General features: G+C 35.0%; 1 protein-coding gene and 1 long non-coding RNA gene across 2 annotated transcripts; one reads left to right on the forward strand and one right to left on the reverse strand.

The window, feature by feature from the left end:
- The first annotated feature begins 642 nt into the window (after nucleotides 1–642).
- Nucleotides 643–5,759, forward strand: LOC120139317 (vacuolar sorting protein 39-like). Its single transcript, XM_039154582.1, has 12 exons — nucleotides 643–1,096; nucleotides 1,431–1,642; nucleotides 1,720–1,851; nucleotides 1,933–2,076; nucleotides 2,216–2,328; nucleotides 2,643–3,063; nucleotides 3,294–3,623; nucleotides 3,861–4,082; nucleotides 4,180–4,422; nucleotides 4,632–5,078; nucleotides 5,256–5,354; nucleotides 5,527–5,759. The coding sequence occupies exons 1-12, from the start codon at nucleotides 643–645 to the stop codon at nucleotides 5,725–5,727; spliced, it is 3,018 nt and encodes a 1,005-aa protein (XP_039010513.1). The 3' UTR covers nucleotides 5,728–5,759.
- LOC120139318 lies at nucleotides 5,251–22,517 on the reverse strand. The gene is made up of 3 exons (XR_005517618.1): nucleotides 22,507–22,517; nucleotides 18,683–18,687; nucleotides 5,251–5,384 (listed from the first exon to the last, which is right to left on the reverse strand). It is a non-coding gene; the product is annotated as an uncharacterized LOC120139318 (long non-coding RNA).
- Between the last annotated feature and the right edge of the window lie 590 nt (nucleotides 22,518–23,107).

Below are 23,107 nucleotides of genomic sequence, written 5' to 3' on the forward strand. Positions count from 1 at the left end.
AGGACTTAATTAAAAAATAATAATTTTTTAAGGAAATTACATTATTATCCTCGGGTCGGGTCGGAGTTTTTGCACTCTTCACCTGACCCGACCTGACTCAACCCACCCCTTCAAAAATTTTACTCGACCCGACCCGACCCAACCCGAATCCGATTTTTTTAAATCGAACCCTATTAAGTCGAGTCGAAATCCATCGAATTTGGGTTAAATTATCAACTTTAGTATTATATAGTATGCATTCAGAGATAACACTTAATCTATTGATATTGAATGATAACACTCTTGACATTCATAGTGCTTAAACTCAAAATCCTAAAAATAATTATAATTATTTTATTACTGATGTTGCTTGGTTCGTGAAGAAATAAAATATTATTAAAATCAACATAAAGTAGATTTAGAAGATGTGGCCTACCTCTATTGCCAGAATGAAAACACACAGAAGTTACCGTATAAGGAAATTTGTCGCTTAACCCTTGCTTCTTTCCATTCATTGGGTCTGAATACGACGTGGAAGGTTGCAACTTGCAATTGGATTTTCCGTAGCACAAAAAAGGCGCGGGACCTCACGATGCACTCTTCACAAGAAACGGTGTCGTTGTGGTGTTTATTCCCGAGAGTAAAATATCCAATGAATTGAGGATGACCGGAATTAAACGATCCAAGAACATGGTGCACAGCGCCTATGATTCCTTCCAGCTCCTCACCGGCTGTCCTAATAAAATCGACGCCATCGAATCCTACGGCTCGAAGCTGCTTCTCGGTTGCTCCGATGGTTCCCTTCGAATATACGGTTCGGATCCCTCTGCTGATCGATCTCCTCCGTCCGATCCCCACGCCTTGCGGAAGGAACCTTACTCGCTGGAGAGAACCGTTTCTGGGTTGTCGAAGAAGGCTCTGATTTCAATGCAAGTACTGGAATCGAGAGAGCTACTGTTATCACTCTCTGAATCGATCGCTTTTCATCGCCTCCCCAATTTGGAAACCATTGCTGTGATCACCAAAGCTAAAGGCGCTAATGTCTACTCTTGGGACGATCGTAGAGGTTTCCTTTGCTTTGGTAGGCAAAAGAGGGTCTGTATCTTCAGGCACGACGGTAATTCCATGGAATCTCTCCTCCTTTTATTTCTTTCCCAGTTACAAATAATTTTAATTTTTTGATTTCTCAAGGAAGGGAATGAAAGCCAAATATTTTCTTACAATGTACTATTTCTGGACATGAATTTACGATAATATAGAATGATATATTAAAATTGGTATGCCTATTGAATCATCTTTTTACTTTTAGCTAATTAAGGTTTTATTAATCAAAAAGCAAACGGCACAGGTAACAAACAATCAAACAAGCCTTATTGATGTGATCTCCTGATTTAGATTTGATAAAAGACTGGTAACTGTTGAATGAAATTGATCCGAAAATTAATTTGCAGGAGGGCGAGGGTTTGTGGAGGTAAAAGATTTTGGTGTACCAGATACAGTGAAGTCTATGTCATGGTGTGGCGAGAACATATGTCTAGGAATTAGAAAGGAATACGTGATACTAAATGCCACAAATGGTGCATTGTGGGAGGTGTTTTCTTCTGGGAAGATAGCACCACCTTTGGTCGTTGCTCTTCCCTCTGGGGAACTTATTCTTGGGAAGGTAATGACTTAGTTCCATAACTTATTTACAACATCATAGATCTTTTAGCTATATAATAACATCCTGCTCTCACTTAGGAAAATATCGGTGTCTTTGTGGATCAAAATGGAAAGCTTCTTCAAGCTGATAGGATATGTTGGTCAGAAGCTCCTACTTCTGTTGTCATCCAGAAACCATATGCAATAGCTCTATTTCCAAGGCGTGTTGAGGTAGGTCTGATTAAATGCTAAAGAAAGTGAGCTTTTGCTTATATTAATAATTAAGCAGTTTCATTTATTTATTCTTTGCAGATTCGCTCTCTTAGAGTTCCTTATCAATTGATACAGACTATTGCGCTCCCTGGTGTTCGCCGTCTTATAAAAAGTAACAATGCCATTGTTGTAGCCTTAGAAAATTCTGTTCATGGACTCTTCCCTGTTCCTCTCGGTGCACAGGTATTCCTAGCATGCTAAAGAATTTTAATCTTCTCATATGAATTTTGATCCTTCCTTTTCCTTGTGCTCTAACATCAAAGTTTTCTCTAACTTGAAATGCTTTGAATGTTGCAATGAAAGCTTCCAACTTGCTTTGCAGATTGTCCAATTAACAGCATCCGGAAATTTTGAGGAAGCATTGGCTTTGTGTAAGTTGCTTCCACCAGAAGATGCAAGTCTTAGAGCTGCAAAGGAGGGATCAATTCATATGAGGTGGATTTTTCATTATTAACAGTGATTGTTAAGTGCAGTTTATCAAGTTTAATAAGATTTAATGAATCACTCACAAAGCTTATATTTATTTTAATATACCACATTATCATCGTACATCTTTTAGAAAAGTTCCACATGGCCATGCTCTATTTTGTCAAGAAATTATAAAAAAAAAACACACAGCATAAGAAACCTCTGTTTCTTACTAGGAAACTGCATTTTCCCTGGTATATAATCAAAAATTTCAATAGGTTATTCTGGTTTATTGTATGTTCCTCAAGTTATAAATTCTAGTTAAACGGTCGTTTCTGCAGGTACGCTCATTATCTTTTTGACAATGGGTCCTATGAGGAAGCAATGGAGCACTTTGTGGCATCTCAAGTAGATATTACGTATGTTCTTTCTTTGTATCCATCCATTATTCTTCCCAAAGCAACTGCAGTGTCAGAGCCAGAGAAGCTGGTGGGCCATTCTCTGGATGCTCCACACCTTTCAAGAGGCTCATCTGGACTGTCTGATGATCTGGAAACCTTTCTCCCACCATCAGAGTCTGATGATAATTCCGCACTCGAGTTCAAGAAAATGAGCCACAATACTCTCATGGCTCTTATTAAGTTCCTACAGAAGAAGAGATACAGTATTGTAGAGAAAGCTGCCGCTGAGGGAACTGAAGAGGTAGTTTTAGATGCTGTTGAGGATAGTTTTACTTCGTCCAGGCTTAAGAAATCAAGTAAGGTGAGGCCAATCTCAGTTTTTGTAAATGTCAATATTTTGTTACAGCGAAGTTTATTTTGGGATTCTATGTCAATTCATAGATTAGAATTTGGCTTTTATGCAGAGGTGCATGATTGTATGGACGGGTAAAAAAACAATTGCTTCTGTTAATATCCATTTTTCCCCAAATTTTCAAAAATTTTATTATCTATTTCTATTTTGATGACCTAACACTATGCTTTGTCTCTTAGGGGCGTGTTAATGTTCCAATTAACTCAGCTGCCAGGGAGATGGCAGCTATACTGGATACAGCCCTCCTCCAAGCTCTGCTTCTTACTGGACAATCAGCAGCAGCTGTTGAATTGCTTAAAGGTCTTAATTATTGTGATGCAAAAATATGTGAGGAGATTCTTCAAAAAGGAAATCATTATGCTGCTCTTTTAGAACTTTATAGAAGCAGTTCGATGCATCGGGAGGCATTAACACTTCTACAGCAATTAGCAGAAGAATCAAAATCAAACCATTCGCAAGCTGAACTCATCCAAGAGTTCAGTCCTGAGGCAATTATTGAATATCTCAAGGTCAGATATCAGCTAGTGGGAAACTTGCTCTTAATGGGTGTTGAGTTGGATGCGATGGATAAAGAGAGACTGAAATTTGGTCCTGACTAATATGAGAAATAATGTTAATTTTGTTATGGCTCGGTCTCTCAGGCCATAATATGTTAGCATTAGGCACATGATTCCTACTATTGGAGCACAGGAACATGATCTAATAGAACTTCTATATGCTGAATACTTTATATTGTTTACTTGCAGCCCCTCTGTGGCACTGATCCCATGCTTGTACTTGAGTTCTCGATGCTTGTTCTCGAAAGCTCTCCAACACAAACCATTGAGCTTTTTTTGTCTGGAAATATTCCAGCAGACTTGGTCAACTCTTATTTGAAGCAGCATGCTCCAAACATGCAGGGCAGGTACTTGGAGCTCATGCTTGCAATGAATGAAAATGGGATCTCAGGGAACCTGCAAAATGAAATGGTAAAGACTCTTTCTGTTTTCTATAAAAATAACTCATTTCAGTTGTCATTTGTGTTGGTGATAGTGCCGCTGACGTTAGTAGCCATGACTATTCCAGGTACAAATCTATCTTTCTGAAGTACTTGAATGGTATTCAGAACTAAGTGCTCAACAGATATGGGATGAAAAGGAATATTCTCCAACAAGGAAGAAACTTGTATCTGCGCTGGAAAGCATCTCAGGATACAATCCTGAGGCTTTGTTGAAACGTCTTCCTCCAGATGCTCTATTTGAAGAGCGTGCGACTCTGTTAGGGAAAATGAACCAACATGAGCTTGCTTTATCACTATATGTTCATAAGGTAGTTTTGGTTTATATGAAACCTTAAAATTGTTGAATTTGATTGAACTAGGGTTAATATAATACACATTCTGTTAGGAAATAACTGCACAGGTATTATTTCATTGCAGCCTTTTTTTCTATCCTCCTGCCCCCACTTTTTTATATATATATATATCGTCTTCATTGTAAATATGCTCCTAGTAAATGGATTTCTCTTGACCTTTATAGCTTCATGTACCTGAACTGGCACTGGCCTATTGTGATCGGGTCTACGAGTCAGCTGTTCATCACCCACCGACAAAATCTTCTGGCAATATATACCTCACTCTGTTACAGATATATCTGAATCCTCAAAAAACAACCAAGAACTTTGAAAAGAGAATTACAAATTTAGTATCATCCTCAAATGCAAGCATCCCAAAGATTAGTTCAACAGCTTCATTTAAAACTAGAGGAGCACGAAAGAAAATTGCATCCATTGAAGGTGCAGAGGATATGCGTATTAGTCCCACCAATACTGATAGTAGCAGGAGTGACGGTGATGCTGAAGAATCTAGTGAGGAAGGAGGTTCTTCTATCATGCTTGATCAGGTGCTTGATCTTTTGAGCCGAAGGTGGGATAGACTCAATGGAGCTCAGGCACTCAGACTCTTACCGAGGGAGACTAAACTACAGGTATGCCCTAAAATCTTGAGTTGATTACAAAGATGTGGTTGCATCTTGGTGTATAAGTTCATTGATATCTAAGTTGTTAAGTTCTTTTTTCTTTTTGAAAAATAAGTTATTAAGTTTCGCTCTGTGCTTACGGTACCAATTATACACTTTCTTAAGTTATCTGCCTTCTACTTGTAGAACTTGCTTCCATTTCTTGGACCTTTTGTGAAAAAATCCAGTGAAGCATACAGGAACTTCTCTGTTATCAAGAGCTTGAGGCAGAGTGAGAACCTACAGGTATGTAAATTGTTTAAGCACATAAAATACCTTATACTGTTTGAGATTTCCTGTTAGACTGTGTACACGTGTGTGTGTGTGTGTGTAGTCATCAATACGGTGGGCTCCTCGGAAATTACTTTTTTCTTTTTTCTTTCTTCCAATCATGTATCTGAAATCCTATTTGAAACAGGTGAAAGATGAACTTTACAACCAAAGAAAAGCCGTAGTGAAGATCTCGAGTGACAGTATGTGCTCTCTGTGCAACAAGAAACTAGGAACAAGTGTATTTGCCGTCTATCCAAATGGGACAACACTGGCCCACTTTGTTTGCTTTAGAGATTCACAAAGTATGAAAGCAGTATCCAAAGTCTCACAACTAAGGAAGAGATGATTCTGAGTAGTAGGATGTATTTCTGTTATTCATGAAAAGATGATTCCTGCTCAAGTGCCAGAATCAAAGCTCAGAAACAGTTTCTGAGGCTAGGACTCGTAAACTGTGGATTTTATGCATAATTCGGGGTCAGTAATGCAGTTATGAAGTTGAAAGCAGTGGTTCAATGGTGTGACTAAGGAATGCTTCAGTTTGAGGATTTGTTATTTCTGTGAATGTAGATTCTGGGGCACTTATTCCCTCTATCCTTATTGTTCGAAGACCTTATTTCCAGGTACGTCCAATCCATGATCAACGTGGGTTTTGATACTTCTGTTGTTAAGTACTATTACAGTATGGGATTGGGGTAAAAATGATGCTCTTTAGATTTGAGTTTGATCGCCCTCAGTGCAATCAAATATTTTAAGGATATATTTTAAATTTCATCACCCAACTTTCTTATCACTTTTTTTTATAATTAAAATTTAAAAAATTTCAATGCACTCATTGAATTTTTTTTTGTTTATTCTTATTTTGATCACCCAAACATTAACTTAGAAGTAGAAAGGTGATATAACAGCCACATATGTTGATTTGGACTGTCTCGCTAACATATCATCCACATCATCCATGTTTTTTCTATCTTCTTTTTTCAAAACTAAATGTTTTACATTTTTTTTACTAGTTAGGCTTATGCTGAAATCACCATTCTCTGGTGTTGTCTGATCACTGAATATATTCAACAATTTTTTGTTTCGTTTTCTACCACTGTATTAATTTAGTTTTTCCCCCAAAAGCATTTCAAAATTCATGAAAGTAAACCTAAACGTGTAAAATTTCAACCACCACAATATTCACCTTTTAGTTAATGTGAAATTATGATATATAGTTCAACTTTTTACTCTACCCTTTCATCATTGGGATTTAGAAAAAGGTATTTTATCATCAAAAAATCAAAATAAATATAAATTCAAGAGTATTTTCATAAAAATAAAAAGATTGAGGTGACTAAAGTATAAATAAATATTGGACTTAAAAGATTTAAGTAATGAAATTTGGACTTAAAATAATTAAGTAATGAAATTTGCAATTGCCCATGTTTACGCCGCCAATGTCACATGGTTCTCTCCAATTTTTAAAGTTTACGAGGGCTCATTATGAGATAAGGGTGTAAACGAGTCAAGTTGATTTTGAGTATTGTTAAGTTTAAATTTATTTAAAAGTTTTAAAATGGAGTTTGGTGCAGTTTGAAAATTCACGAGTCTAAAATTTCAAACCTCTAACTCGAACTCAAAACCATAACCTAAAGCTTGAAAAAGCTAAAAAAAAAGCTCGAAATGAAAAAAATCGTAAACTTAACTTATTAAAGCTCAAACTCAAACTTAAACCTTACATACATTAAAACCTTATAATCCATTTTATAAAAAAATCAACACATAAATATTTAATATTATTAATAATTTAATTTTTAAAAAATATTAATATATTATATTTTCGAATTGTTCTTAAATTTTTCGAGTCGAGTATCAAATAGCTTGTTTCGGCTCGTTAAGAATTTGAGTCAAGATGGAGCTCAAGCCAAGTGTAATTGAGTTGAATATTTATCAAATTTGAACCGAATTGATCTTGAATACCTTACGATGTACCTTGTCTCATTTACAACCTCATTTACAGTAAAATTGAGGATTATTATATAATTTATATTTAATATTAATTGCCGAATATCTATTATATATTATATTCCTAAGTTACCCTCGTTGGCTTTCACTTGATTTTATCGACTGTTCGATGACGTTTTTTCCATTTGTAAATTTCATGATTATTTGAAAGGGATTCTATCCTATTAGTCCGTAGATTATACTGTCGCCTCAATTTTTGTTATCGAATTAATATTTTATCAATTTAATCAAATTAAGTTAAATAATTTTATAAATTATTAATGTAAAAGTTTTAAAATTAGTAAACGATATAAGATAAAGTATACAAATGATCTTTAAATTATATTAGAATACTTTTTAATTTCGAAGTTCTAGAAATTATAAAATGGTCATTAAACTTTATCAAATTATTACATAATGCTCATTAAATTTATCAAAGTATCACAAAATAATAATTACATTAATAAAAGAGAAAATAACCTCAGTGACCGAAAATGTCTTATAATATACGATTTTAACCAACTTTTTTTGATTTGCGAAAATAACCAACAAATTCGCAACGCGAATTTTCCAGATTCGCAACTCAGTTTTGTAATTCGCAACTCAATTTTGTAATTCGCAATGCGATTTTCTAATTCGCGATGCTAATTTCGAATTCACAATTCATGACGCTAGTTCCGAATTCGCGACGCTAGTTCCTAATTCGCGACGCTAATTTCGAATTCGTGACGCTAATTTTGAATTCACGACGCTAATTCCTAATTCGCGATTCGCAACGCGATTTTCCAAATTCGTAATGCGATTTTCTAATTCGCGATGCTAATTCCTAATTCGCGACGATAATTCCAAATTCACAACGCAATTTTGTAATTCGCAACGCGATTTTCTAATTCGCGACGCTAATTCCTAATTCGCGATTCACAACGCGATTTTGTAATTCAGAATTAGCGTCGCGAATTCGAAATTAGCGTCGCGAATTAGGAATTAGCGTCGCGAATTAGAATTAGCGTCGCGAATCCGGAATTAGCGTCACGAATTAGAAAATCGCGTTGCCAATCGTAAATTCGGAATTAGCGTCACGAATTCGGAATTAGCGTCGTGAATTAGAAAATCACAACACGAATTTAGAAAATCGCAACGCGATTTTGTAATTCGCAATGCGATTTACAAATTCGCGTTGCGAATTTCAAAACTGAGTAGCGAATCTGGAAAATTTGCGTTGCGAATTTGGAAACTGTGTTGCGAAATTGAAGTTCGCGTTGCGAACTTAAGATCAAATCCGAAAAAAGTTGGTTAAAATCGTATATTATAAGGCATTTTCGGTAACTGAGGTTATTTTCTCTTTATAAAATTATCATTATTTTATAACGTACAGTGAACATTATGTAACAATTCAATAAGTTTAACGATTATTTTACAATTTCTAAAACTTTAATGACTAAAAGATCATTTTAACATAATTAATGATAATTGTATACTTTATATAATAATATATTAGAGTACCAAAGAAGATAGAAGGGAAATAGGAGACGAGGAGAAATAGAAAAGGGATATGTTCACTGATTATAACAATATTCATGTCATTCCTTCTACTCTACGATGTATTTAACAACTAGGTACAGTAACCAACAAAGCTTTGAGGATGCCTTCTCTCACGTGTATTCTTCCTAACCGTCTGATGTTGAATTGTCAATGGTTGATGGGTGTATTGACTTGGCATAGCTACTGTTATGACTATTGGATCATAACATTGTACCTAATAATATATTTAATTTTTAATATCAGTATCTGTTAATAATTTAATCCTAACCTTGAATACTTTAACAATTATACAGTAATTTTTCTCTTTGCCTTCCATCATCATACCCACGTTCATCATAATACACTGTATTGTGAAATGTATGATCTTACCCATATTTATGTCTTCTGTGTATAGAATGGTGATCAAATGTCTTATATAAGAAAAATATTTTACCTAAGAAGAATGATGAGAAATCTTACCAGAAAATTAATTCCTGAAGAAACGAAATTACAATAAAGATTATTAAAAAATAGTTAAAATAACTGTGGGAAAATGGTAGTACGAAACAGCAGAGCAAATAACGGTGCAAAAACAAGAAACGTATTGAAAATTACAAGGTCCCACCAAGATTTGAACTCGGATTACTGGATTCAGAGTCCAATGTCCTGACCATTAGTATATTCGATAATCGCAACGCGCCATTAGTATCGCAACGCGTATTTTATTTTCAAATTCCAAACACGAATATAATATATCTCGTAATCGCAACTCTTAACCTAAAACCCTAAATCACAACTTAGCCCCATCTCCATCTCTCACTCTCTACGACGATATCCGTCCCCATCTCCGACGAAATCCATCCTCATCTCCGGCGAAATCCGTCTATCTCCATCTCTCAGAGCCACTCTCACAATCATTCACGATCAGAAATGAAAAATCAACCACCGAGGGTTAGTTTTCATAATTATTTTTATTTTGAAATTTTTGCATTATTATTAGGTTTTTTTTATTGAAATTGATGATAAGTTTACTGGTAATTTCAATAATAGATTAACCATTTCACTTAGATTGCTTATTAAATTCATTTGATTGCTGTCAATACTGCTAAACTGTTTAGTCTTTAACCCTATAAAGTTAGTATTTATCTTTTGATTGAAGTAATGCAATTCATTCAAGTTTCAATTTTAGACAATGACTATTTGAAACCGAGGATCGCAACGCGAAATGAAAATCACAACGACAAAATCGCATCGCGATTTTAGTTTCGCGTTGCGATTTTCATTTCGCGTTGCGATAGTCATTTTCGTGTTGCGATTTTCATTTTCGTGTTGTGATTTTAAGTTTCAGAAACTATTCTTCTTCTGCAAATTGAAACTTGAATGAATTGCATTACTTCAACCAAAAAACAAAGACAAATACGAAATTCACAGTGTTGCAAATTTAAGTTTGAAGAATAAACTACTACTACTCTTTATGTTTATTATTGTTTTTGGTATATCTTCACAATGTAGTTTTTGGTATATCTAACTTGGTATGTTTATTATTTTTGTAGAACTTTTTTTCGACTCAATTGACCTTAAGGAATAAAATAAGCCTAGTCACTACAATTGCGTCGAAGCTTTCACCTGTACAAAGAAAATTGTTTAAGGATACTTGCTTCGGGCCATGGCTGAAAGTACAACATCCGGGTGGAGATGTTATGTTGACCCATTTGTGGCTTCAGACCATGACTAGCGATCTACCCGAGAGTATAAAACGTGGTAATGAAGAGATATGGTTTCATTTTCCACCGGCGTATATGTGTTTTGGGCGGGAGGAGTTTTACTTAATCACTGGTATATGCTTCGGACACGATGATGTAGGTCGATACACTAGTCATATTATCCGCCAATCATGGTTATCCCGGGTTTTTCCTGAGCTGTCAATGGAGAAGCTGAATTTACACGTTGACGACTTGACGAGATTATTGAATAAGAAAGATGGTTTTACTCGGGTGGATGACGTCGATGTTGTCTGAGCATGCCTTTTAGTACTTTTGCATGCCAGCTTTTTAGGCAGAGAGGCCAGACAACCTATTCCTAAGGACCTAATATTATTGGTAGAGGACCTAAATGCATGGAACCTGTTTCCGTGGGGTTCGTATCTATGGAAAGCTACCTGGAATAAGTTGTCGTCTGCCTTTGATGACCGCAAAAGTTTGCGTGGCAATGGTTCCAAATACACTTTGTCAGGCTTAATTTGGGCCTTTAAGGTAAAAATTTCTATATAATGTTTCCAAAATTATAATTAATTATTTAACAATTACTAATATTTGTGTATTATATTGTTTGTAGATTTGGATATTTAAGGCTTTTCCCGACATGCAGACATATGCATTAAAAACTTCAAATGATATTCCTAGAGCTATTTCCTGGAAGAGGAAACGACGGCTGTTGATTTGGGAAGAGTTACTACGGTATACGATAATAAATGATGTAAGTTAACACAAATACTACCATATATAAACAAGTTATTACTAGTACACGTTTAACTTTGTTTGAGTTTTTATATTGTTAGGAGGCCAACACTCCATTACAGAGGCTGACACCCACGGAGGCTGAGCTTGCCACTGATTGGTTGCAAGCTAGTAAGCGTTTTTTTGATGGCACGGATGATGATCAGCCTCCACTTCGAGAGCCATCACCTCACCCAGAGCCATCACCTGATCGACCACACTATACACCTCTACAACGAGAGCCATCACCTATTCCGTCATATCATCGAGCCTCTTCTCCACCATCACCTCATGATAGGCGACCGGAAAAGATGCCACGACATTTATCTCCCTGTTCTCCACCTCCACGGGATGAGTTAGGGGAGTTACGTGATGAGGTCAATGCCTTGCGTGAGAAGGTCTGTACTTTACGCGATGACAATGGTGCATGGCGTGATGAGGTATCTACTTTATGTGGTGAGGTAGCGGCTCTACGTGAGATGGTAGTATCATTGCAGAATGAGGTTCATACTCTACGCAATGAGGTAAGTTTAAGATTTTTCATATTTAACTTGATTTACTCGTAATTTCACTTAGATTAACCATTTCACTTAGATTGCTTAGTAAATTCATTCGGTTGCTGCCAATACTGCTAAACAGTTCTAAAATAACCCTGTGAAGTTAGTATTTGTCTTTGTTTTGTCTTTTGGTTGAAGTAATGCAATCCATTCAAGTTTCAATTTGTAGAAGAAGAATAGTCGCAACACGAAACTTAAAATCGCAATGCGAAAATGACTATCGCAACGGGATAATCGCAATGCGAAATAAAAATCGCAACGTGAAAATCGCAATGCAAAAATGAAAATCGCAACGCGAATTTAGTTTTGCGTTTCGATTTTGGTTTCGCGTTACAATTTTTTCGTTGCGATTTTTATTTCTCATTGCGATTATCTTGTTGAGATAGTCAAATTCGCGTTGCGATAGTCATTTCCGCGTTGCGATTTTAAGTTTCGTGTTGCGATTTTAAGTTTCAGAAACTATTCTTCTTCTGCAAATTGAAGCTTGAATGGATTGCATTACTTCAACGAAAGACAAATACTAACTTCACAGTGTTGCAAATTTAAGTTTCAAGAATAAACTACTACTCTTTATGTTGTCCTTGAACATGCACTAAACCTATATGTTGTCCTTTTAAATGTTTATATAAGTGCTTACTTCTAGAATGTTATCTGATGTATTTTGTGAACAATGATAGAATTATGACTTGGGTGAATACCGTGCAAGTTTTAAACATATTTTTCTTTGTTTTCACTGTTTAATATCATGTCTGTTTATTTACTGATTTATGTATTAATTTATTTTTAGCGGCCTGATAAGGTGGATGCTTTACGTCGGGTTTTTCTTGCACGACGGGGTTCACGCATCAGACGGCGTGCACGTGCCATTACGTCTCCGTTCACCCCAATAGTGCGAAGACTCTTAAGAAGAAGCCTGACTCACCTATCATCGTTCAAGAGGCCTCTCCTATCATTCAAGAGGCCCCTATCATCCCTCAAGAGTCCCCTCCCATCGTTCAAGAGGCCCCTGTCATCGTTGAAGAGGTCCCTCCCACCATTCAAGAGCCCGATTCACACGGCGTAATATGTCAAATTATTGAGAAACCCTCTCACGTGCCGGACATGATGGATGACTGTTGGCTTTCGTATGAGTTACCGGCCAGTACCATTCTGGCAGATGAAGTGGAGAGGAGAAAACTACCGGAAACAATTATGGATAATACCCTTTGGGCTAAGATCGCAGTTGATTTTTATCTACATGAGCGGAGCCAGGGGTGTTACGCTGACTTATACAAACTCAACGATGATATACATTTGTTGATTGATCGGTCTTTGTGGGGTGTGTTATTAGGGGTTGAAGACAAAGGCTATTTCGATGGGGGGTAAGTCTTATATTTTCTTATATTTCATTTTGATTAATTTTTTTTAATTTATGTAATTCACTAATATATGTCTTTTTTTGTAAAACAACATATTGATGCATGGGTGTCACGTCTTCTAATGATAACGAAAATGAGGAAAAATAAAAAAAATACGCAATATACAATTATGCCGACGTCTTTTCACGTAGTTCACTTGAAGAATCAACGACAGGAATCATATGTGTTGGCTAATGGACAAGCTAAACTTTATCCTGCATGGTGGGAGGTCGATAAGGTTAGTATTTATTTTTTAAATATTTTAAAGGTGTTCATAAATAAGTGCACAATTGAATTATTACTTATGATTGTAGGTGTTTATCCCTGTTTTGGAACGTACTCATTGGCTTCTCGTCGGGCTTCAGCTCCCATCCCTGAAGATAATAGTATATGACAGCATGATAAATTACATATCATTGTCTGATTTGAGAGATATTATTAAGGGATGGAGCTCTCATTTGGCTAAATTCTTGGATGCGATTAATTATTGGACTTATTCTGGAAACAATAAGCCAAAGAAGTTCAATGTTACAGTTATCAGAGACGAGACCGCGCCACAACAAACGCAGGAAGCCATTGGGGATTGTAGTCCTCTCGTATGCATGTGCTTGGAGCGTTTGACGACAGGAAGTACACAGTTTCTACCTCCCACTGATAGAGATAGAGGTGCAGTAGGCTTGTGGTTTCGGTATTTTATGGCTAGAGCGATATATGCGAGACGCTGCCTACTTGCATCCGCGTTATGAAAGTGTCCATAAACAATTTGTAAGTCAAATGCAAGTGTTTTTAAGTACCTAGAATTCAATAATAATTTGCTGTTTGTTGGTTTTAGATGTGTAGAAAGTGTTGTTTGAGCAAATGTTTGGTTTCTGCAGGTTAATCCTGAAGTGAGCTGTGTGAAATTGATGTATGGGTGCATAAACAACTGTCTGGGGTACACTTTTTTTTTATTTAATTGATTCTTAAAAGTCTGATTTGTTTAATTGATGAGGAAAATAAGAATTATTAGCATTTTTTGCTTGTTTAATTGATTTGTAAAAGTTGATTTGTTTAATTGATGTGTAAATAATTTTTATTTGTGCTTGTTTAATTGATTGAAATGTAAAAGTTGATTTGTTGATTTCAATCTGCATCATATTGAAGGTACACTTTCGCAACGCTAAACTCAAAATCGCAACGCGAAAGTCAAAATCGCAATGCGAAAGTCAAAATCGCAATGCGAAAGCAAAAATCGCGTTACGATAGTTAAATTCCCGTTGCGATAATCAAATTCGCGTTGCGATAGTCAAATTCGCGTTGCGATAGTCAAACTCGCGTTGCGATAGTCATATTCGCGTTGCGATAGTCAAATTCGCGTTGCGATTTTTGCGTTGCGATAGTCAAATTCGCGTTGTGATAGTCAAATTCGCATTGCGATATTCAAATGAATGTGTAATAAGTGATAACAACTGAACAGATCATAGCAATGTTCAAACTCAAGTTACTAATACATGGCTAACTGAAAATGTTAAAAGTTTACACATAAAATACACATAATAGTCAAATTCACGTTACGATATTCAAATGAATGTGTAATAAGTGATAACAACTGAACAGATCATAGAAATGTTCAAACTCAAGTTACTAATACATGCCTAACTGAAAATGTTAAAAGTTTACACATAAAATACACATAATACAACGTTTGCATTTAACAATCACCTAAGTTAATAGTCCCAAAAGGTGAAGCCGGTTGTGATTGGGATTTTGATTTTGATTGCGATTTTGATTGCCTTTTTCTTGACACCATATGAGCTTTGGATTTTGATGAGGATCCATATTATGGTAGAGGAAAAGATGATTGTGATGGCATTGGTGATCCACATGTCAACCTTGTATGACCACTTTCCTTGCACCGACTATATGTCGATCTCTTCTTCTCTTCACCCTTAGACGGTATACGATCATGACGTTTTGGTCGGTCAAGTAGCCTTCTGTCCATGGCTGGTGGCAAAACTATTTGTAAGTCATCTGGTATGTCCCACTCAGAAGGATATGGAATAGGGTAGATAATCTCGGCATAAGTCTGTCGATATACTTCTGTAGTGTAGCAATCCATAGCGTATGCGCTTGAATCATCTTGGTTTAGATGAAGAGCAACTTTTATAACATGGCCACACGGATAACCAGATGTTTGCCATTTCATACAACTACACGTCTTTGTATTTAGATCGACAAGCCCATTTAAGTTATTATCCAGTACTTCAAACAATGTGTTTGAACATGGTTCAACTCTCCATGAAGTTGACTTCACAACATGTTTCGTTATCTTTTTTTCAGTCCATGGTGTAACACGATGTTCCAATGTTCCTGTAAATTTAAATAAATAATACTTAGTAAAATATATGATAAGTTACGAATTTAAAGAAATAATACATGCATGGTTTCTTTTCTTGTAGTACCACTGTTGAATAGAGGCTCGAAAAAACTCCATTAACATAGTAATGGGTAATTTCCAGGAATGACGACTTAGAGCGTTGATTGATTCTGCACTATTAGACGTCATGAAACCATATCTTGCTCCAAGTTGATGTACTCTTGACCATCTTTCAAACCCGATATCTTCTAGTGTTTGAGCACACTGAGGCAAAACACGTCTTAAACAATTTATATGCTTATTAAAATCCACTTCCCGATAAGCTTTTACAGCCTTCCAGTATGTCCATTTGTGATTTTTTATACCAGCAGACCTTGATTTTAGATTTCTATACAAATAAACACCACAAAGTCCATGAAAAGCATCTGGGAAACACCTTCTAACAGCGTTGTCAATTGAGTTTGCCCTATCAGATATGATTGTCAGATTGCTAATAGGACCTATGCAATCCCTAAGATGCCCCATAAACCATATCCATGAATCAGAGGTTTCAGATTTGCTAACCCCGTAAGCTATTGGCAGTATCCCATTGTTAGTATCCATGACTACTGCTAATAAGTTTACTCCAAGGTATCGACCTTTTAAATGTGCTCCATCAACTATAATAACTGGGCACATGCAAGTAATAAATGAACGAATCTACAAAATCATATACACAAGAAATATAATCATTTAAATGTGAAATGCATGTAACTAACAAAAATGAGTCAACAAAATTATATTGATTTACTAACCGTAGAACCAATGGCGATAAACAGCAACTCAAAGCATCCATCTCTATCTGTTTTGATATGAGTTACCGACCCAGGATTTTTTAGCTTTAAATTGTGACAATAAGCCGGTAGTTGGGCAAACGATGCTTATGGCGACCCCTCAACAATTCCAAGGCATAACATTTGGCTCTCCAAGCTTGAGAATATGAGATACTAATCTTGAACCGAGTATTCATGTCAATCATAATTTCATGTCCCCGATATACCCTACCATTTAAAAAAATTAACTCGGCCAGAAAACCACCCAACACCTTTTTGTTTGACTGTCTATGGCGAGGAAAAACTTGGGTTCTTGAACATGTATGTTTATCAATAAAAGTCTTAACTTGAAACATTTCGCAATCTTTTATCCTCTTTGCAATCATACGCCACGTACATTTTTTGTCAATCATACACCTTATTTCAAAACGATCTTTGCTTGATTTGTTAACTTTTAGTTGATAGCCATCTTCCACACATTTCGTATACAAAGCTATCTTCAAGTCTTCCTTTGTATCAAAACAATCATCTTTCTTGATACGAATAATTTTTGTGTAACAATCAACTGCTATCTTTACCAATTCTTCTTCCGGTATCTGAAGTAATTCTGGCATATTCCAGTTATACTCCCGTGGCATTTTCTTCGGGGACTTTTCTTCGGGGATTTCTTCTTCTTCTTTTTCTTCTTCAGGGTTATATGAATTACAGAATGGATATTCAATATGTTCATTCACAGTCGTAACTTCCTCCTCATTATCATCAACAACATCTTCCTCGGCAGCGGCTGTTTCATCATCAAAATTCAGGTATTGACCAATATCAAAATCATTACATTCAGGGTCTGTTTCTTCTTCTGAAACATCATCAAAATCCGATTATTGACGAAGATCAAAGTCCGGGTATTGACCAAGATCAAATTTCGAATACTGACTAGTACTCACAATTTTTTTTGTTGGCTCATCATCGTCTAACTCGTCAATATGAAAACCGAAATTTGGTGCTGAAAGTTGATTGGGATTTGGATTAGGGAAAGGTTGTGGGTTTTGAGATTGTGTTTGGTATTGGAAATGTGGTGAAACAAAATTTGCTTGGTGATGAAATTGTGGTGGAACCATTAAATTTTGAGCACCATAAACTGGGGTTGAAAAACTTAGTTGATTACTACCCGCTACTGACCCAACTTCACTACTTCTAGGTTCAACAACATACAATGTAACATCATCTTGCGAAACACTAATATAAGCAATGAATCGTTCAACATCTTCATTGTCGGTTAACAAATAAACTTTACCTTTTCTCTGATAAGGTAGCCTAAATCCACTTAAGGGCTCTAAATTCAATTTATTTGCATCACGTAACATTAGAGTTTCATAAGTTAACTTTTTTAATGACAGTTTTAGTTGAAGATTCATGGGTAAAGATATATATTGTAAAACACCATGAGCATTCTCCCATGACCCTCCAAAACACAAATCTATCCAAACATGATCAACATTAGATGATTTCATTATTGTAAATTAATTTACTAAACAAACAAGCTGCGAAACTAAAACATGTTGCCGAATGGGGAAGGATGTCGTTGGATATAGGAATGGATGTCGCCGGAGAGAGTGATAGATAGAGATAGAATGAGTTGCGATTTAGGGATTTAGGTTATGAGTTGCTGCTACTGCGGCGTAGTTATATACCCAAAACATTTGTGTTGTGAAACTAAAACCTGTTACGAATTTGAAATTTAGCGTTGCGACAGTCAGAATCGCATTGCGATAGTCAAAATCACGTTGCGATAGTCAGAATCGTGTTGCGATAGTCAGAATCGCGTTGCGATTATGTATTATCGTGTTGCGATAGTCAGAATCGCGTTGCGATTTACATATTCGCAACGCGATTTTGGAAAATCGCAATGCGATAGTCAAAATCGCGTTGCGAATCTGGAAACTGATTTGCGATACTGGAGATCACATTGCGATTTTGTTGGTCATTTTGGAGAATCGAAAAAAAGTTGATCAAAATCGTATATTATAAGGAATTTTCGGTCACTGAGGTTATTTTCTCTAATTGAAATACTCCCACGAGATTAAAATGTTTATATATAAGTAGTTAAAAAGCTCCCGAATGAAGAAATATAGAATTTTAGATTCAATCAAGTCCCTCAAGCAGGCCTTCATCATTGTATGCACTGCACCTACAATTCCTTGTTTTATCCATAGCTTCCAGGTTCAGCTCAACATTCACATGTCCATAACAAACCAGCATTTCAAAAGAAAGACTTAATGGCGTGAAAATGTGAAAATACATCCGAATCCGAGCACAAAATTTGCAAAACAACACTGGGTTTTTCCGAAACATAGCATTCTCGGCTTTGGCAATCTAAAACTCAAAAAGTGACATGCTGAAGAGTAGCTAATTATCAATTAGTAGCCTTACTTTAACTATTTCAGCTGGTTTGACAGCGCCCTTCCGTATAAAAAATAGTTATAGAGGGGTCATTTACAAGGCACTTAGCCGATTTTTAAAGTCATTGAGATGCCCTTTGTATGATGATAGGTAGGGTGTTTCAAATTCGGTTTTAATCGAATTAATCGATCGATTTAAATTAGTTCAGTTAATTTAGTTGGTCACCGAATTAGTTCGATCGGGGAACGGTTAAAGATTTTTTTAGAATTCGGTTAACGATTAAATCGGTTTGAAATCGATTAATTAACTGAATTAATCAAATTAACCTTTAAATATAATTATATTAAGAGACTTAGCCGGCCCAATCCATTTAAAACCCAAATTAATATTAAATAATTAAAATAATCTCAAAACTAAATGCAAAATATTTGAATCAAATTAATTAGATACTATTTAAATTAATTGTAAATTGTTTTTTTAATTAAAAAAATATTAAATTCTATTTATTTTTTTTGTTAATTCGAAAATTAATCGAATTAACCGAAATTTCTTCGGATCGGTTAATACTTTCAAAAAAAAGTTCGGTTCGATTAACGGTTAAAGAAAAAAAAATTCGATTAATTCGGTTAAAGGTATTTCGTTCGATCGGCTACCGTTTTAACCAAATGAACACCATAAGTTAATAGAATACCTATTTCTAAAACTTAAACCATAATGATTTGCAGTATTTCTTTGTTGTTCATGCATACACGGCCATTTTCCTTCTCGTTTGCGAATTGGGATCATAAGGTCGTGGAAATTAGAGAAAGGAGAAATCACCTTCCGTTGTTAGGAAGAGACTCTCCCATTGAACGTTGTTGTGCCTGGTCGGCTGGTCCCATCCCATGTTGGAGATTTTGACGATCGTCTATAGATGGTAATACGATGAGGTGATATCGGCAATCAGGCCGTCGATCTCGTTGGAATGGCGACTAGGTATCTGGGTTTCACAGGACACAACCTTAACCTCCCCCAAAAGAATGAGCTTGCGGAACACCGATAAGGCAAAACAAAACCATTGTTGATATAGTAGGAATGTCGCTCTAAATAACCTTGTTTTAGGATAAATATTAAATCATTCCACTTTTATTTTCCCTCGTTTTCTCACTTCTAGCGGAAAATCCCTTCTTTTTACCTTCAGATTTTGTCCAAAATTGTCTCGGTGATTAGTCAGTGATTTATAATTTAACATTCAATCGACTCGAACCAGGTTGAGTGAGAATTTGAGATAATCGAAAAGATAAGGATTATTTTATATTTAAATATTATTTATTTTTTCCAAATCGATATTATATTAATAATGATATTGTAGATATCTATTTTTGAATGGGGTTTATTTAGTATATATATTAATATTATATTTTATCTTTGTATTTTAGTTTAAACAGATTTAGTATTTCAATTAGGATTTTATTTTAAATATTATTTTATTTTATCTTTGTTTTAGGTATTTTAGTTTAAATAGTTTTATGTATTTTAATTAGTATAAAAGATATTATTTTAGGAATTATTTTTAGCTTGTTTTTTAGAATTTAAAAGCTATAAATATCCTCTCATGGTAAGTCTAAGAAGACACATTTGAGCTCACACACAGATCTGAAAATAAAATCTCATTTTTTTCTCTAGCTTTCTCTCTATTTCTTCGCACACTTCTTTATTTTCTTTTAAATTTCGTTTTCAACAGTTATGCTAAGTATGACTTTGGACATGCTTAGCTAATTTTCTTTAAGCCGAAGGCTAAAGCGAAGGCTCAGTCCCAAACGTAAGAATTCATATTCAACTTTTTGAGAACACGCTTAGCAAAATTGTTTGCTAAGAGGAAACATAGATCGTAATCATTTATTGTTGAAACAACATAATCCGAGTCGGCAACAAGGAATTGTTCTTGTAGTAATCAATGTGAATCTTGAAGTAAAAATCAGTTTCGATGATTCGAGGAATTTGAGGCAAAACTGAAGTCTGATGCTGCTTTCACTAAGTTTTTCATTATCTCAATCTCTTTAGATTATTTATTTAATTATTTTCTTTTATTTAATTCTTACCTTTTATTTTAAAAATAACTTTTAAAAACCTATTTTTATCTTTATTACTATTATTTATTATTTTATTATTTTATCTTTTATTTTATTTTATTATACCTTTTATTTTACCTTTATTTTTTTCCTTGTATTTTCTTTAAAATTTAACACTTCTTTTTTAATTTTATTTTGTTTTATCTTTATTTTTCCACTTCTTTATTTTATTTTATTTTATTTTGTTTTTATTTTGTTTTTTAGTATTTTTTATATTTTATTATTTTTCTTTTTTGAAATTTAATATTTTCTTCATTTATTTTATTTTTCTTTTAACATTTTTTATTTAACATTTTTTTTAAATTTAATATTTCCTTCTTTGATTTATTTTTTAATTTTAATTTGATATTTCTTTTATTTTATAGTCTAACATTTTCAACTTTTTAGAGATAATTTTAATCGATCAAAGGTAAGTAATTCGAATCGAGTCTTTAAATTTTAATTTTCGTAATTAAGACAACCGATAAATTAAAATGGTATCGAAAGAGCAGTTCAAGGGTGCTAATCCTTCCTTGAGTGTAACCGACTCATCCGACATATTTTTGGTAAAACACAGATCAGGTAAGATGGTGTCCGATCAACCTAAATATTTTTTAAATGATCGGTGGCGACTCTAACATGTTTTATTTAAGTCGAAGCCCAATACCAAGCCCAACCGAAAGACAGCCGTGACAGCTTGGTGACTCTACTGGGGATAGGTAAGTGAGTCAGGCCAAAATTAATTTTGGTTGTCTTTTTGAGCGGAAATTATAAGTTTAAATTCTAATTTATTTATTCGATTCTAATTATTTATCTTTGATTAATTTTTAAATAAATAGTTGTACTAATGTTTTCTTTCAATGATTTCAGATTTTTGAAAATTTTTCAGCTCTGACTCTATACCCGAGCTCTAAACCTTTCTAAGTGGGGTTGAAAGCAACGCCTTCGTGAGAATTTATTCTCCATGCGGGTCTAGCAAGTAACCTTTGGGATTTATATACCTTATGTCTTCGTGTGAATTTATTCTCTGTATGGGCATAAGGGAATGTATATTCTCGAGTTTAACTTAGTCCACATAAGCTTGTAATAGGCTTATAACTAAGCGTTTGGCAAGCCCAATGGGGCACCAGCAAGGAGAACTTTGGCATCTTTTTTAGAACTTAAACCAGGAGACTACAGGGAATTAGAACCCTCCTCGAAACCTCATTTCAAAACCTAGGTTATCTTGAATTATTTCTTAATTTACCTTTTGTTCAAAGCATGCGAACTAGACAGATATGAGGTTAGGACTTGTCCAAAATTAACATGCGGGATAGAGATCATGTCCGGGTAGGAATAAGCATATGGGGTAGATATCATGTGGGGTAGGACTTTTATTTTCATTATTATTTTGTTTATTATCTTTATCTCACTAACTTTTTTCTCTCTCCTTTCATTTTTGTCTTATTTTACTTTGTTTTTTTATTATTTACAACATTCAAAAGAGGTGTTGATCCACAAAAACATGTTTGTTAAACATAAATAATTTGCATTAATGGATAAAGGAGTTGTAATACAAGAGGTGAAAAATGCAGAGGTCCGACTATGGTAAAAAAAGACTCAGAAATAAAAGGAGACAATCTACAGGGTAACCATGTGTCACATTCAATCAAGAAGATGTGGTGCCCACAATCAAAGAATATACCACTATACTACATTGTGAAGGAATCAGAATAGACCAGGCTTACACCAAGTCATCAAATTCATCTTTTCAAAAATGGGTTGACAAATGTTGCAGGGGAAAATGAGAAAAAGGTTACTACATGGAGAGATCCATTCAATGAAAAAGAAAACATGATGGCAAAACGATAGTTGAAATTGGAGGTCGTTGTTGACAAATTCAAGAAACAAGCAAATGAACTTCAGATAGTTCCTATCGATGGAGGGCTCCAATGGCATTTTTGTTAGGGAACAGACTCAGCAGAGAGTGCAAGGCAGAGATGCAATTATTCGAGACTTCTTGGAACAAGTACAAAAAGCAGCTCGATACTTGCACAGTTTAGCCTGAGAAGTTAGAGTGGTCTGACAAGATATTCAACTGGTGACAGACGAAGGTAGAAGACTATTCAACTTGTTAGA

Source organism: Hibiscus syriacus, unplaced genomic scaffold (genome assembly GCF_006381635.1).
Source record: "Hibiscus syriacus cultivar Baekdansim isolate YM2019G1 unplaced genomic scaffold, ASM638163v2 tig00110733_pilon, whole genome shotgun sequence".
Classification (NCBI taxonomy): Eukaryota; Viridiplantae; Streptophyta; class Magnoliopsida; order Malvales; family Malvaceae; genus Hibiscus; species Hibiscus syriacus.